The following is an 18,283-nucleotide window of genomic DNA, read 5'->3' as shown; positions in this document are numbered from 1 at the left end:
AGTATATACGGTACTTATTAGTTGGCACAATTTTTTATAAACTGGTACCCAAGGTTATGGTTAACAATTCTATGGTCTTTTATCTTTCCCAATTAAGTTGGTATCAGAAAAACATCTGCAAAACAGCTGCAAACCAAAATAACAATTTTTTGATTCATGGATATATTATCAATATAGCCATGAAACAAAGATGATGTATGCTTTCAAAATTCTGTGACTTGGTGGAGCATGATAGTTAGAATTAACAAAAGGGTTACATATTAAGGAAATGAAGTACAGTGATATACATTATACTGTATGTTTGTGGCTAGTGTTTTTTAAGCTTGTTTCTCTCTTTGTGTGGAGCATGTGGCAAGTCATGAGTTATGACATTTAATGTTTTTTTCTAAAGCAACTAAAACTATCCTATTATTGTCCTAATAATATAGCTACTGACGCATGGGTCACTCGGGAGGAAATTCAAAAGAAACTTGAGACATGTAAAGATGGGATTCGTCCCAGGGTATTAAATGAGCATAAGCTCTGTGATTGCCAAACCTCTTTCCTTAATTTTTTATTGAGGTCTGGCATGGTGCCGAGAGACTGGCAAGTTGCTAATGCGGTGCAGTTATTTTAAAAAGGGATCCCATTCTCAGCCTGAAAACTATAGGCCTGTTAGTCTCACATCAGTAGTAGGAAAGTTTGTGGAAGTGGTAATAAGGGATAGGGTACTTGAATACATTGCAGTTCACAATACTATAAGTTTGTGCCAGCATGGTTTTAAGTGTAACAGATCTTGCCAGACTAATTTAGTCGCCTTTTATGAGGAGGTGAGCAGGAACCTCGATGCTAGAATGGCAGTTGATGTCATCTACTTGGACTTTGCTAAAGCATTTGATACAGTACCTCACAGAAAGTTAATGATAACATTGAGGAATATTGGCTAAAGGATAGATTACAGAGAGTGGTGGGAAATGGAACATCTTCTAATTGGACCAGTGTTGTTAGTGGAGTACCTCAGGGGTCAGTCCTTGGTCCTTTCCTTTTTAACTTGTTTATTAATGACCTGGAGGTGGGCATAGAAAGTACTGTTTCTATTTTTGCTAACAACACTAAATTGTGCAAAACTATAAGCTCCATGCAGGCTGCTGCCACTTTTGACAAAATTGGAAAACTGGGCAGCAAGCTGGAAAATGAGATTCAATGTGAACAAGTGCAAAGTTATTCACTTTGGTAGAAATAATATAAAAGCGAGCTATTTACTAAATGGTAGTGTGTTGGGGGATCCTTAATGGAGAAGGATCTGGGGGGTTTTGTAGAAAACAAGTTGTTTAATTCCAGGCAGTGTCATTCTGTGGCTACTAAAGCAAATAAAGTGCTGTCTTGTATAAAAAAGGGCATTGATTCAAGGGATGAAACCACAATATTGCCTCTTTATATGTCCCTGGTAAGGCCTCACTTTAAGTATGCAGTACAGAGACGTGCAACTAAACTGGTAAAGGGGATGGAAGATTTAAGCTATGAGGTTAGACTGTTGAGGTTGGGGTTGTTTTCTCTGGAAAAAAGGCACTTCCGAGGGGACATGATTACTCTGTACAAGTACATTAGGATGTTCTTTTTCCCCATAAAAACGATCAATGCACCAGAAGCCACCCCTTTATATGAAATGCCCTTCCTAATGATGTTGTAATGGCAGATTCTGTTAATGCCTTTAAGAAGGGTCTGGATGAGTTCTTGAACAAGCATCGTATCCAAGGTTACAGTTAGTATTAATGTTTGTATATACAGTTTATGTATGTGAGTGTATAGATAGGTAAGTATAAGTTTGTGTATGCTGGGTTTACTTGGAAGGGTTGAACTTGATGGACTCTGGTCTTTTTTCAACCCTATATAACTATGTAACTATTGTACAAGTTATGGATTATCTCTTTTAAAAAAATATACAACTACTAAGTTCAATCCTTATTTTCTTTTCTATATTGTCCACTAGATGGAGTTCAGTTATACTTTCAGTTATAAATCAGCATTTGGTGAACACTCATACCGTATGATAAAAGTATCTAGGTGTCACTGAAACCAGATATGTATTATTCTCACATAAAGCAAAACTGAAGAAGCTCCAGATCAAGCGTGGGGCATGAACATTTTTGTGCACATCAATTAAGCTGTGTAAAAACAGCAAATAAATACAATGCAAGGTCCTGCCACATAAAATCATATAGCTATTTATCAAGCTTATGTCAGTGTGACATTCCAGCTTAAAGGCACTGACTGCTTGAAAAATATTGTGTGAAAAATGCATTCACTGATGCAATTTTGTTAACAAAATTTCATCAGCCTGAATTTTCTTTCCACCTGAATTTTTTCAGTCAACTTCAATATTCTATACAAGGTTTGTAGCGGTGTAAAATAATAGCTGTTTGGGTAGCTTAAAAGAAAATACAAACCTTTAGAAATGTAAAGCTATTATGAAACTATGTTGGTGCTGTGCCACTTTTTGGTACAGAAAACACTTGGAGGGCATATTATTTGCATATCGTTGTATTGTGCATGTTTTTCCCTAAATGCTCAAATATTGCATTGCTGTGCCCATCTTTCCTTTTTTGTGAATCGTAGTGAGATGCACACAAATGTTTGCAACGTGCAGGGCAGATATGTTCACTGTGGAAATTATTCTGAATTGCAAGTCTATAAATGAGCCCCACTGCCTTTTCTTACCCTGCTCGTGTCTGACATATCACAACTGCCTGCAACTCCCATTAGATCATGCATTACATGGCAGTCACTCTTTCTCAGGTAGGCCCTCACTGTAGGATGGAGGTAGAGTTAACCACACTGATACAACAAGCATAAATAGATCTCTAAATAACTTGGGCACCAGTGTTCCTTTAAAACAACAGTTAACTGTTGGCGGGTCACAGACAGTCTCTTCGATGTTACTGTACTTCAAAATTGTACAGGGTACAATAACTTTGCAGATACTCCAGATAGTTATTTCTCTTGATAGTTTTGGCCACAGGCATTAGTGGCAAATAAAAGCATTAGTTACAAATCTCCATAGTGCTCACTAGCAAGTGTCCAGTCCCCAAAGTATAAGGTCCTCACAGTGGTGCTCCATCCCTGAACATGACGACTGTTTGTGTCCCTACACTGGTGGAAGACACCCAGGGTACTAATCTAGGGTACTAAAACTACTTGGAATAAGCTATTACAGAATCTTTCCAGACACTAGCTACTCCTAATGAGGCCTACTACTTCTGACTCTCTAGTACCATTCAGCGCTTCTATCAAGTGGGGTCCAAATAAACAGAACCACATAGTGAAAAAGTTTTATCCCTCATAATTGTGAACAAGTCTACCCCTATGTTGGAATCACCCTTTAGAATACATTCTGAACTGTAGGAACTCAACTATTTCACTTGCCTAAATAGATACAACTAGTTCTTTTTAATATATGACTTTAGGGATTACAAAAGATCAGGTAAAATCACAAGTCACTCATAAAGAGAAATATACAGCTTTATAAGTATGCCATTTATTTGACATAACTTTTTCATACATTAAATCGTTTTACACACCTTGGTATATAAGTCTATCTATATCAGTTCACTACAAACTAAGAAATGGTAGTAACCTAAACTTAGAAATGGCTCAATTAATTTAACCTAAATGTCTCAAATGTCAGGAAATCAAGTAAATAAAACGTACCAAATACAAAAGAGAGATCCGGGTGTATAAACCCCGGATCTGTCTCACAGTTGATCTAGGTCAAATTCCCAACACCATCATATCAGCTCTCACAATGTGAAATCCTAAATGCAAAGAACTCACCGTTGTTCAGAAGTGGTTCAGGTGCTCAGAGCCCCGAACCTGTAGCTGGGGAAGGCGAAATCACGCATATGCAAAAGGGCTCCAAATGCACCGGACACAGCGGCTTGCTTAAAACTCGATTTTTATTACTCCATTTAAAAACAATACGCCTGACGCGTTTCGTGTAAATATACACTTAATCATAGGCATAACAAACACAAGCTATCTATATCAGTTCAAGATAGAGGAACTGAACGGTATCCAGTACTCTGTATTGTTCTGCTGATCAGTTGCTTGGGGGGTGATTTCACTCCAACTTGCAGTTCCAGCAATAAAGAGTGACTGAAGTGTGTTAGAACAAAAGTCACATGGCTGTGGCTTACTGGAAAATGAAGAATATGGCTAGCCCCATGTGAAATTTAAGAATTAAATATAAAGAAGTCTATTTGCGCTTTTAAAGGAGAAGGAAAAGTAAAATCTAAGTAAGCTTTATCAGAAAGGTCTCTCCATATATAGCCATAAACAGAACTGCTCCTCTGAGTCCTCAGTTATCCCCTCTGCAGCAGCCCCGGTAACTCCGCCGCCCTGTATGCGCATGCACCAGCGCACACACGGGGGGGGGGAGGCGGGTGTTGGGGGTTAGGCGGGTGTTGGGGGTGGGCAGGCCAAGCCGACCAGGTTGCCTAGGGCGCCTGCCCGGCTTGGCCCGGCACTTCTTTTAACATTTTCAAAAAAAAAATTTCACTTCATAGTATTATTATAATTATTATTAGCATTTATTTATAAAACGCCAACATATTCCGCAGCGCTGTACAATAAATGTGTTTCATACATTGGACATACAGAGTAACATATAAAGCAACCAATAACCGATACAAGAGGTAAAGAGAGCCCTGCCCAAAAGAGCTTACAATCTACAAGAAGGTTTGAGACACAAGGTGTGGGAATGGGCAAGGTCAGAGTTAAGCAAGGTGAGAAATGTGGCACAGGTTATTGCTTTTAGCAGCACACTGAGGTTTTGTTAGGCTAAATTAGGGTAAGCTTCTCTAAATAAATGTGGTTTTAGAGATCTTTTGAAGGCAGAGAGATTGGGAGAACAGGTCTGACAGATTGTGGGAGCGAATTTTACTTTAATGCAAGAATGAATGGTTAATCACATAAAATGTAAATCAATCACACTGTAATCAGATTGTTTAAAACTAACCTAACAGAACTAGACTTTAAGGAGCATATAAGAATAGCCCTTTGATCCCATTTTATGAAGGTTTTGATGATAAGAATCGTTTTAGATTTAGTTTTATTACTAGTTCTTTATTATTTTTTACTCCTTTAGGGCTCTGGCACACGGGGAGATTAGTCGCCCGCGACAAATCTCCCTGTTCGCGGGCGACTAATCTTGCCGAGTTGCCTTCACCTGCCATCCCACCGGCGACAATGTAAGTCGCCGCTGGGATGGCACACGCGGTGGCGCGATTTCGGGAAATCGCCGAAAAAGACTCGCGAGACTCGCGATGTATGTAAAGATTTTACCCTCATATCTAAAAGACACCATTGACACAATTGACTTTGTAGGTAAAATCCCGTGGAAGCAAAATACATATTGGGAACATGCAATGTAACTTCCCTATATACAGTAATAGATCATCAACAAGGTCTGGAAGCGGTAAAACACTTTCTAGACAAAGATAATCTATTGAATCAGAACCAAAGGGAATTTATAATGGAAAGAATTGAGTTTATACTCAATAAAAACTATTTTTGGTTTGAAGGGGATTACTTTCTACAAATAAAGGGCACCGCAATGGGCACTCGATTTGCGCCAAGCTACGCTAACCTGTTTATGGGGTATTGGGAAGAACAAGTAATTAACCCTTATATGATTAATAATTCAGGTTTAGTGGCTTGGAAGTGCTATATCGATGATTGCTTGTTCATCTGGGAAGGAACTGATGAAGACCTAACACATTTTATAGAAAAATTAAATAAAAATCATTTTAATATACACCTCACAAGCAATGCAAGTAGATTAAGTATACATTTTTTGGATTTAGTGATATTCCCAGAAAATGGAAAATTAGAAACAGGTCTGTACCGTAAACCAACTGACTGCAATGGTTTTATCCCTAATAACAGTTGTCACCATAGGAAATGGTTAAACAACATCCCTTATGGCCAGTTTAACAGGATTAAGAGAAATTGTAGTCGTCCTATAGACTATGAAAAAGAATGTAATATCTTAATAAATCAATTTAAGGAAAAAGGGTACTCGGAAGAAATAATTAAGCAAGCAAAGAACCGATGCGATAACTTAGACAGAGTTCAGCTGTTGAATGCTAATAATAAAAGGAAGGAGAAACGGGAGAAAATGCATTGCAGACTATTCCTTTTATTACTACTTTTAACAGCTCTAAAGGCAAAGTAGAAAACATACTGAGAAAACACTGGCACATTATCAAAAAAGATAAAGATCTTAGCGAACATCTAAGGGATCACCCACAGGTGATATATAAGAAGCCTCAAACTATTAAACAGATGCTGGTCCCTAGTTGTCTCGCGGAAAACATTGAGGAGCCACAAAGAAAAACTTTTTTTTCCAAAACAAGGACACAAAAGGCTTCTATAAATGTACTAAATGTAAGGGGTGCAAGACATGCAAAAATCAGAAAAAAAGAATATCTTCATATAAATCAAATGTAACACGTGAAGAGTTCCAAATTAAGGATACGATAACATGTAATAGTAAAAATGTTGTTTATTTATTGGAATGCCCTTTGGGCTACAGTACGTAGGAAGGACTAGCAGAAGTTTAAAAATTCAAATATGAGAACATATTAGAAATATAAAGGTCAGTTTGTCCACTCATAGTGTTTCTACTCATTTTAAAATTGCACATAACAGTGACTCCTCACTCCTATCCTTTATGGGGATCTGCCAAAAAAGGACTCAGTGGAGGTGGGGAGATATAACCAAGGCCATATCCAGGGAAGAAACCTTTTGGATTCATAGGCTGCAAACACTTACACCTAAAGGGTTAAATATTGACATAGATCTGCAGTGCGTCCTAAGGGATTGACATGACATCACAATTTTAGTAATATTGTCTGAAGCATTCTGTGTCTTAATGAAAGAACTTTCATTTTTCTTTTATCTTTTAACTCATTTTAGAAGTGATATTTATTGTGTGTATAAAACTTGATTGACTTTTAGATCATTTGCATAATTAATTGATGACATAATATAATGGGGACGGCATTTCCCTCTGATAATGCCCCTGAGAAAGTATTTTCATACGAGACGCGTTGGGCTTTTATTATGATCAAATAAATGTTCTTTGGCATAACCATAGGCGGAGGGTGACTTTTTTGTTTGGGGAGGCTGAAGACAGAGTCTGACCTACAGCTAATGTGAGACTTAGTGGATTCACTGCTGGTGTAAAAAATTAACCTCCCAACTACCTCTTGCCACTGACTTCCAGGGTTACTGTGCAAAAGTGCAGGTGGGGGTGCTTTTTTTAACCCTAAAATGCTTAGGATGTAAAAGCATTCATACGTGCACTTCTGTTAGGGGTTCTCTATACATTTATGTTTGTGATCAGTTAGCTTCAAGGGGTAGTTCACCTTTAAATTAACTTTTAATATAAGGTAGACATTGATATTCTGAGACAATTTGCAATTGGTCCTCTTTTATTTTTAATGGTTTTCCGGTTATTTAGCTTATTGTTCAGCAGCTCTCCATTTCGTATTTCAGCAGCTATCTGGTTGCTAGGGTCTTATTTACCAGGTAGTGGTTTAAATAAGAGATGGGAATATGAATAGTTTAGGGGCCTGTATGGAAAAATAAAACTGTAGCTTCACAGAGCAATACTTTTTGGTTAGTGACCCTCATTTGAAAGCTGGAAAGAGGCAGAAGTGAAAGACAAATTATTTAAAAACTATAAAAGATTAACTAGGAAGACCAATTGCAAAGCTGCTAGGAATAGGCCATTCTATAACATACTACAAGTTAACTTAAAAGTGAACCACCCCTTTAGATGTGTTTAAGTTAGCTTTATAGAGAGAGGCAGCAGGTACTGACATCCCAAGCACGTTATATACAGTGAGACGCAGTCTTTATATACAAAACCAGCACATTATATGCCATGAGGAGCAGTGGGTACAGATGGCAGATATTCAGGCCCTGGCACTATAACACTGGCACTGATACACAGCATGGGCTCCACTGTAACTAACTAGAAATGAAAAAAACAATGACAAAGGTAAAAGAAAAATAGTGCAAAAAACCATAACAAATATATTAAAGCACAATGAGCTTTGTCGGGGGGAAAAGTTAACTTACCCTCCATCTGTTAGGGTAGGGGATAGGGATATTATATATGTCAGGTGACAAAAACCAATTTAATTTCAGCTAGTGGGTCAGTCTTTAGAACATGTATAGTACTTGTGTATAGTATCTGTGGGATGAAAACTGCAGCAAAAGTTCAAAGTTGGTTCTTGGGTAAAGTTTACAGCCCGCACATTCTTTTTTTTTTAGTCTTCAATTCTGCACTGCCTCCAGCAAAATTTCCCGATCCCTGTCTGCATCTAAGCCTTGATTGGTAAATTTTACTGCCTGTCCAGAAAGCTGTGCTTTGATTGGTGAATCCACAAGAACAAAGATCCAATCAGAGCACAGCTGATTTCTGCAGAACCCAGAGAAGATTTGCAGGGAAGTGCAGAAACAGAGCCAGGTTTTAAGGTGCCAAAGCAGGTTCCTCCCCAAGCCTTATTGAAAATCCGCCTATGGGCATAACTACACAGCCTGATTGAATCCTACCTCTGCACGCTTCCCCCTCCCACCCCCCCTTGCTTTGTTGCATTCCTCTCACACAGGAGAGAAGGGACAACGTGATTGACCAGAGGGAGTCACGTGGTCGCTTGTGGAATTCAGGACAGGAGGAAGTCTTTGTTATCAGCACGGAGGGAGAATATGGAGTAGTAAACGGCGTGATATGCACTTTGCAATCTGAGACACAGTGAGTAGATCCAGTAGCAGGGAAATTGTTCACGATCCAGTACATGCTTCATGATCCCTGGCCATTTGTTTTAGAACAGGGAGAAAAGTGATACATGTTTGTCTCCACTTACTGTGAGGTGCATATATGAAAAGGCTACTTTGTAAAGTATTGCTGTGACGTGGAGGAGCTGTGAAGGTGTCTGGAACAAGCGCACCTGTGGGGAACTTTTATTATTTACAAGTGGACTATTGGATCCACGATTTGTGGTGCAGCTGACTTTTACTTGCTTTTTATTTGTTTACTCCTAGCGCAGTTATTACTCTGTATTCTGTGTTTATACACAATCGCTATCTGACTTATCTTTGCCCAAATCTCCCTGTTTGCGGGCGACTAATCTCCCCGTGATGCCATCCCACCAGCGAAAATGTAAATTGCCGGTGGGATGGCATACGCGGCGGCGCGCAATTTCAGTGAAATTGCGGAAGTTTCCTCTCAAGGCAACTTTCGCAATTTCACTGAAATCGCGCCGCTGCGTATGTACATTTTCACCGGTGGGATGGCATTTCGGGGAGATTAGTCGCCCGCGAACAGGGAGATTTGTCGCAGGCGACTAATCTCCCCGTGTGCCAGAGCCCTTAGAGAGGCTTTCAAAGGACCCTATACATGCAGGGCCAGAATTAAAAGGACAGTGCCCTCCATAATGATTGGGACAAAGACCCAAATTTTTTAAATTTACCCCTGTGCTGCTCAGTGTATAATTTTAAATCAAGCAATTAAGACATGATTAAAGTGCACATTCCAGACTTAAAATGAAAGTTATTTGCATGTATTTTAGTTTTTACTATGTAGAAGTTACAACACTTTTTATACATAGTCCCCCTCATTTCAGGGCACCATAATGTTTGGGACGATTGGATTTACAGGTGTTTGAGATAACTCAGGTGTGTTTTATTGCTTCATTAGTGCAGGGATAAGATACCTTGCTTGCTTATGTTAATGAAAGTCAAGGAAGCTATTATAAGGCTGAAAAACAAGAATAAAACCATTAGGGTGAAGACACACAGAGCTACTAGTAGCAGCTACTTGTTGTGGCTACTAAAATAGACAATGCTGATCATTTACTGATAATTGTCTCTACATGTGTTTTAGCAAAGGCAATTCTCAGTATTGTCTATGGCAGGATATTTTCTGGAGTTTAGTAGCCTTTAGGGCTGTGACACACGGGGAGATTAGTCGCGCCACAACAAATCTCCCTTGTCACGGGCGACTAATCTCCCCGCAATGCCATCCCACTGGTTAGAATGTAAATCTCCGGTAGGATGGCATATGCGGTGGCGCGATTTGCCGTAGTCGCCAAAGTTTCCGCTCAAGGCAAGGGAGATTTGTTGTGGCGCAACTAATCTCCCCGTGAGTCACAGCCCTTAGAGACATTGGTCAAACCATAGGATTACAAAAATCAACTGTCTGCAATATCATTCAGAAGAAGGAATGTACTGGTGTGCTCTGTAATTGCAAAGGGACTGGTAGGCTGAGAAAGACCTCCACTGCTAATGACAGAAAAATTCTCACTATGGTAAAGAAAAATCACCTAAAACACCTGTCCAACAGATCAGAAACACTCTTCAGGAGGCAGCTGTATCTTTGTCAGAGACTACTATCTGCAGAAGACATCATGAACAGAAATACAGAGGCTACACTGCAAGATGCAAACCAGTGTGGCAAACTAGTTAGCCACAAAAATGGCCAGATTACAGTTTGCCTACAGAATTCTGGGAAAATGTGTTATTGACAGACTAGACAAAGATTTACCTGTATCGGAGTGATGGCAAGAGGAACGTTCAGTCTTTATTGGCATGTAGCTCGAGGTCTGTACTACACAAATGTGCCAATAATGATTGAGCGTTTTTAAGGGCTCTGGCACACGGGGAGATTAGTCGCCCGCGACAAATCTCCCTGTTCGCGGGCGACTAATCTCCCCGAATTGCCATCCCACCAGCGAGAATGTAAGTCGCCGGTGGGACGGCACGCTTCGCAGGCGATTTCGGCAGATCGGCGAAGTTGCCTCACGAGGTATTTTCAGCGATTTGCCGAAATCGCGCCGCCGTGTGTGCCATCCCACCGGCGACTTACATTGTCACCGGTGGGATGGCAATTCGAGAGATTAGTCGCCCGCGAACAGGGAGATTTGTCGCGGGCGACTAATCTCCCCGTGTGCCAGAGCCCTAACGCTTGTATACTACCTCGAGCAAACTTAAATGTATGCAGATAACTTTAAAGTAAAGTCTGGAATGTGCACATTGATCACATCTGAATTGATTTAAAATTTTACACTGAGGGGCAATTCAAAGAAAAATGTGTCTTTGTACCAAACATTATGGAGGGCACTGTAGCGATAGGACCTTAGTCACATACCTCTGTTGCAGGAGTTGCTGAGTGGGGGCTTATTGATGCAGACCTTGCTCCGACTTTTCGTATCCTCTACATTGTAATGCAATAGTTTGGTCCTAGGGCCGTGATCCCCAACCAGTGGCTTGTGAGCAACTTGTTGCTAATTTTTGAATTCCTGGCTTGGAGTCAAGTTTTGGTTGCATAAAAACCTGGTGTACTGCCAAACAGAGCCTCCTGTAGGCTGCCGGTCCATAAGGGGCTACCAAATAGCCAATAACAGTCCTTATTTGGCATCCCAGGAACATGTTTTATGCTTGTGTTGCTCCCCACGTTTTTAAATTTGAATTTGGCTCACAGGTAAAAAAAGGTTGGGGACCCCTGCCCTAGGGCATATTGGTGGAAGATTCCCTTGTTAGGCAACCTCACAAATATTACCTTGTGTGGCCACCTTTACTTAAAGGGGCAGGGGCATGTAGCATTTTAACACTATGCTTTTCAAGTATGCAGTGATAAGTAATATAGTGTTCCTGATTTTAATTTGGGATAAAAACAATTATTGTGTTTATTATTATGTTCACTTTCACATAAGCAGTTATCTGAGCAAATCAAGTCATTTTAAAGGGGAACTCCACCCAAACACAACTTAAGCTTTTTAAAAAGAAAACATAGTTTAAAGCAACTTTGCAATATAAAAATTGTATTTATTCATACTTTTTGTAGGAATCTATTACAGTGATTTTTTTTTGGGGCTCTTTAACAAGTTTTGGAAGCTGGAATTCCCCTTTAAACAGATGATTATATATTTATCCTGTATCAAGGTGGCCATATACGGGCCAATTTCAGCTTTGGATATTGGCCTGAAATTGGCCATATCTCAGGCAGGTTTGATTTTTCCATTGGGGACCGTATTGGCTCATTGATACGGCCCCACATCCGACTGCGCCTATGCCCTGCTTTTAATCTGATTATTTGGCCCTATAGCCAAAACAATCGAATTAGCCCGATATCGCCCACCCGTAAATGAGTATATCGGGAGAAGATCCGCTCGCTTGTTGACCTTTCCAAACAAGCAGATCTTACAATGTGTGGCCCTCTATAGTCTCTGCACCATTAGGTATGGACCTGCAGTGATAAATAGAACTAACTTATGCAAGTAGAGCTGCTACTACATATTTCTAAAGAGGGGAGGAGTGTGCAAATATTGTAAGCAAAGAGTTCTCCTAACAACTTTGGCTCAAGCATCCAATACTCATGGGACATTACTGGGTGCAGTTTCAACGTACTATAAAAAATTGGGCAGAAAAGTGTTCATTATGTTTTGTCACAAAATAAGGCTGATTAGTAAATAATTCACATTATTAGTACATGTAAGTTCTGAAAACAGTAAAATTAGCATCAGTATTTAATAATCAGTGTGTAGCATCAGCTTTTATATGATGGCAAACCTCATTTTCTGTTTGGTAGTTTGTGACAACAACATAGCCCCCCCTTAACCCCTTCTCAACAACTGCTCAGAACACACTAAGCACGTGAGTATCACTGAAACTCCTAAAAAACTGTTGAAGCCCCTGTGACAGGGGCCTGTATCATTACTGCTAGAGAAAAGCTAAACCTTTAGGCTGGTGCAATAAGTTCAGTATATAAAAATGCATTTCTAGCCATATTCATTTTAAGGGTTTACTTCTCCTTCATTTGTTACTCAAGCTAGGCTTCCTGGAATATCTAGAAAATCAAATAGGAATTCTTCTCAAATATTAATGGCCTAAGTGTCCCCATACTACGAAGCAAGTAAAACTATTTCAAAACTATTAATTTAGACCTTTGGTGGGGAAACTGCTTTAAAGGACAAGGAAAGGCTATGTCACTTTGGGGTGCCAAAATGTTAGGCACCCCCAAGTGACTTAAATCGCTTACCATACTAATATTACTCAGCTACTAGGAAGAGTGGAGAAGCTATTTCTTTCACCAACTATATACTTTCTTTTAAAGGAGAAGGAAAGGCAAAGTCACTTGGGGGTACCAAAATGTTAGGCACCCCCAAGTGACTTAATCGCTTACCTTCTACCTTCTAACCTGTAGTGGAGCGCTTCCTCCTCCCGCCTTCGTTTTGGAAGGACTAAATGACAGGCGCATGCGCAGCAGAGTGAAAAGCCGACTTCTCAAATAAAGTTCGGCTTCTCACTCTACTGCGCATGCGTGCGCTAGCAAAGCAGGAAGGAGGAAGCGCTGCAGCTACCCCGGGCTGGTGCTGTTCTCTCCTAACAGGGGCACCAGCCCGGGGTACAATGTAAGCGATTTAAGTCACTTGGGGATGCCTAACATTTTGGCACCCCCAAGTGACTTTGCCTTTCCTTCTCCTTTAAAAGAAAGTATATAGTTGGTGAAAGAAATAGCTTCTCCACTCTTCTTAGTAGCTGAGTAATATTAGTTTCTTTAAAGCCTTATAGCTTTAGGGCCCTATTTTATTGGGCAGCCTAAATGAATTGCATTTAAAAGTTCAGATATGTAAGGTCAGTTCATAAAAGAAAAACTTACTGAGAAAGAACTGAGAAACTTAAAAGACCAATATTTAAACACTTCAGCTAGAAAGAGATTTTTTATGTTGCCTTCTTTTTTCCCAACTGTAGAAATGCTACACAAAGACATTAATAAGGAGCTTGTTTCCAGAGCGTTAGAAGTGGAAAATCTTCTGGCTGAGAGAAAATATGAAGACCTTGCATTCCACCTTACTTACTTTGAAAAAGCAGAAGTCACATCAGGAATTCTGCAGGGTACTGATATTGTCAGAGTTGTTTACAGAGTTCTTAAGACCTGTCCAAGAGGAGCATTGAAATTAAAGGCAAAAGTTTTATTGTCCAAATGGAAAAAACTATATAGAAAGTGTTGCCATGAAACTAGCTGCATTTGTGAGCATTGTAGTAAAATATGTGAAAACAAAGAAGGTCCTGAGAAACTAGCTGTCGATATCCAAGATCAAGTTCACAACAGTGAACAAAAAATATTGATTAATAAAAGCACAAGTAGCCCATCTTCTTACAAATTCAATCTAAACAAATCCGATTCAAGCGCACAAGATTGTTATGGTAACCATGAGGAATCTGTTACAGACCATGAAGTTCCTAAGAAAGTAAACGCTGAAGATTTGGCTCTGAGAACCAAATGCACAGAGCTCTTATACCAAGCATTGAGAGAAGACTCGGAATGCCAAGAGAAACTGCAGAATTTAGCAAAGGCAATTGAAGAGAACATCTATAAAATACATGCTGGTAATACCAAGAAATACAGAAACTGCATCAGAAGCAAAATTTCCAATTTGAAAAATCCTAAAAATTCCCATTTAAAGATGCAGATTTTATCCAGAGCTTTAAGTCCTAAGGTATTTGCTGAGATGGGTGTTATGGAAATGGCCTGCGATGAATTAAGGAATCTTAGAGCAAACTACACTGAAACCTGTGTTCAGGAGCATCAGCTACCACAAGGAGTTGATGGTGTTCACACCAATAAGATCAGATGTCGGAGGTGTGATAAGTTTAACTGTACAGTAACAATGATATCTAGGGGGACACTTTTTCTTCCAGGTTGGGTACGAACAGGAAACCCTGATGAGGAGATGATGACATTTGTAATATGTAATGAATGTGGTGAACAATGGTACCACAATAGATGGGTCTGCCTATGAGTTTGCACATTGGACTTGAACTGTGTTTGGCTTTTTTTTTTCTAACAATAGGTAAATGATCAGGACATAAATTATTTATTTTAGTGAACAAGAACTAAGATTATTTTAAAACTTACTTTAAAACTGTTATGTCTACACTTATTTCAGAGTATAACCTTAAAAGTGTCTAATTTATTAATATACAACAGTGCCTCTTTGAATACCATAAGAATAAGAGTTAAAACAGTCTATCCTTGGCAAAGCATTTTTTTAACAAAACTGTCACAACAAATATCTATTTGTGATCAATATTTCATTCACTGAGAATTCCGTAGGGTACTGTGGCAGCCCCCTCAGACATGTATAATAAATGTAGAAATGGAGTATTATTATTATATCTATGGTGCCCAGACATTACTGATATGGGATTCTGTATTTAGTAAAAGTCGATTGAGATAGGGTCTTTGGGTCATTGCATTACAAGACAAAGCATATATTAATATTTAAAAAAACACCACCCATTTCCCAGGCCTCATAATTAATATCTGAATCATTTGTAACTAGATGTAACTAGAACAGTTATCCAGTAATCTGCTGGTCAGCAACTCAAAATCTGCTGGGTTACAACCTACCTTTTGGGCAGTACTGTGCTGTAAAAGGAATATTTAATTTTAATTTAAATAAACAATATACACTGTTAATATAAATTGGCAATATTACTATGAAAAGTAGAAGGTATAAAAAGACATAAAGAGATACATTTGCCACAGTAGACAAAAACAATTGAGCAAAAATCACACACTAAAGTAAATGTTTATTTGTTCAGATATCTGTTAGCTTTGGCTGAAAATCCTGCAGCCCAGTGATCACATTAGGCTGTGGGTGCCTATTTGCTCTGCACGGCTGCCCTCTTGTGATGCATTTAGATTTCCCTGAATTTTGCAGACCACTGCTGTTTTAAAGGCCAACATGCTGTCTTACCTGTATATGTCCAGCCTAAGGAATAAGTAAACTGTTAATAGACTGAGTTAATAGACCGGTATTAGCAGTATAAAACTGCTAATCTATTTAAAACTGCATGATGTAAGATATTAAACTGCAGAAGTTCTTATAAAATCACTCTGAGTAAGTGTAATTTTTAAATTTTTTAATAAGAAATGTAAAAGGAACACGGACAGTAAATTGAGCTTCAACTCACTCACTACTATGACCAAAGTGAACCTGCATAGTTGGATTTATATAATGAAGTTATGCCTTACTAAACCCCAGCCCCTTTTAATTGTCCTCCCTTCCTGCTACCTCCCTGCACAGTATATTCTGTTCAAAAGTGTTATTACATGTTAACCTTCATAAACATACACAAGCACCATCTTCTGCCTGCTCAGACATATTTACACAAAATGTAAGCACAAGTGGGAAATTTTGAGTGGCAGTTTAGATGCTTTATTTTTATAGTGGACCTATCACCCAGGCATAAAATGCTGTATAATAAAAGTCCTTTTCAAATTAAACATGAAACACAAACTCATTTTTTATTAACACATCAATGCTCATTATAAAAGCATTTAAAAATCCTAGCTGTCAATCATATAGTGCCTGCCCCACCTCTATACCTTAGGCATAGAGGCATGGCAGACAGTTACTTTCACTTTTAATTCTGAACTCTTAGATGTTGCTGCATTCCTCACATTCCCCCTCCCTTTTCACCATCTCATTTTGTAACCAATGTATGGACATGGGTATCAAGTCTCCCCATACTGGCATAGAAACAAGATTTTGGCATGATGCAAAGCTTGCCTTAATAACAGTGTCCACAAAATGGCACCTACCTGCTTGCTGCAATTGTGAATTCCAAGGCTGAATTAATTTATATAGTGTAAGTAAAATTCATTTTGCTTAACAAACACAATAGAAAACAATTATTTATTGGGGTGACAGGTCCCCTTTTAAGACTACATGCTACATTTATGCATTTGATGCACATACAAGATATACTGCATGTCTGTTTCTTTGCTTTAAAAATGCAAATGCACACATTGAATATATATATGGTCAACATTTATTTCAGTAAAATGCGCATTCAAACTTGTGTGTATAAGGGCCAATAATTGCAGTGTTTCAGTGCATTATACTTAGCTCTTTTTTAAATGTGCACTGTTTTGTTTTTGAGAAAAGGACATATTATGCTAATCACTTGCATCAAATTTGAACTGCATTTTGCCACCTATATACGGGTGTCACATTTGAGTTTCTGGAACCCAAAAATGTAAATTACATAGCATTCAGGTCCCCGAGTGTTAACCCCATAGAATTTACAATCTGTGGCACTAAGATGCACTGTTTACAGCACCAGGGTGAGAGGAATGAAATTTTAGACACAGTCTGTGGAGTCACCCTTATTTGCCCCACCTGCAGTAATACCCTAGTCACCCCCTTTCAAACTTTCCCCCTAATTATACCTACTCACAATCATTAAAAAGCCAATGGTTTTTAGTGATCGTGAGTAGGTATAATTAGGGGGGAATTTTATGTTTAATCCCAATTACTCAGAAAAAGGCAGAGCAGGGAAGCAGGCCTTGGGGAGTGTCAGTGACATGGTTCCAATTCAAATCTTACTTTTTACTTTATTTGACCTGTGGTAGTGGGTAATACAGAATCTGAAGACAACATGAGGTGCAAGCAATGGGGATCCAGATTTGTTTTTCAGGGGGTTGCATTGACATTACAAATATTAATGAATCAACATATTTATATATGAAATTCAGTTGCCTAAAGTTGAGTTACCAGTGAAAATATACACCCACCTTTTTGGCATGAGCTAATTCAGCTAGGTTTATGTAGAAAATGTGCATAAACACTATATCAACTTCCAAAAATAAATATAAATGTAGTTCTTGTAGTTGAAGATTAAAAGAAGATCAGTTTATCATTTAGGCTAATGTTGGTAACAAACAACCCCCATGCTGCTTCCTGGTCATTTGGGATACTGAGCAGCGCTAACACTATTCCAGCTGGCAGCCCTCATAGTATTTCCGCTGGCAGCTTTGGGAGGGAGAGGCGACAAGAATTGAGTGGCAGCAGATTGCTTATTTCATAAAAACCTGGCCCTCCTCCTCCTTTCACCATTACTATTGATGGCATGACCATCAACCCTGTAAATTCTGAACGCTGCCTTGGGGTTATCTTTGACCAGTCTCTTTCCTTCTCTAACCATATTAATAACACTGCCAAAACCTGCCGCTTTTTCCTCCGCAATATTGCCAAGATACGCCCCTTTCTTTCACAAGCAACAGCTAAAACACTAATCTATGCCCTTATCCTTTCCCGCTTAGATTACTGCAATCTCCTACTAACCGGCCTCCCAGACTCCCACCTCTCTCCCCTGCAATCAATCTTAAACTCTGCTGCCAGGATCCTCCTGCTCTCTCCTAAGAGGGATCCTGCCCAGCCTCAAT

The 18,283-nt window shown here is 39.1% G+C and overlaps 1 protein-coding gene across 2 annotated transcripts; it reads left to right on the top strand.

Moving 5' to 3' along the window:
- The first annotated feature begins 8,481 nt into the window (after nt 1-8,481).
- Nucleotides 8,482-16,339, top strand: tceanc (transcription elongation factor A (SII) N-terminal and central domain containing). Of its 2 annotated transcripts, XM_031895708.1 has the most exons (3): nt 8,482-8,523; nt 8,658-8,800; nt 13,798-16,339. In XM_031895708.1, the coding sequence occupies exon 3, from the start codon at nt 13,800-13,802 to the stop codon at nt 14,847-14,849; it is 1,050 nt and encodes a 349-aa protein (XP_031751568.1). In that variant the 5' UTR covers nt 8,482-8,523; nt 8,658-8,800; nt 13,798-13,799; the 3' UTR covers nt 14,850-16,339.
- Nucleotides 16,340-18,283: the final 1,944 nt, after the last annotated feature.

Source organism: Xenopus tropicalis, chromosome 2, assembly GCF_000004195.4.
Source record: "Xenopus tropicalis strain Nigerian chromosome 2, UCB_Xtro_10.0, whole genome shotgun sequence".
In the NCBI taxonomy this organism is placed as follows: domain Eukaryota; kingdom Metazoa; phylum Chordata; class Amphibia; order Anura; family Pipidae; genus Xenopus; species Xenopus tropicalis.
This window is presented reverse-complemented; position numbering and strand designations above follow the sequence as displayed.

Coding starts and splice junctions, on each gene's coding strand:
- tceanc (XM_031895708.1), top strand. CDS start 13,800: ATGCTACACAAAGACATTAATAAGGAGCTTGTTTCCAGAGCGTTAGAA.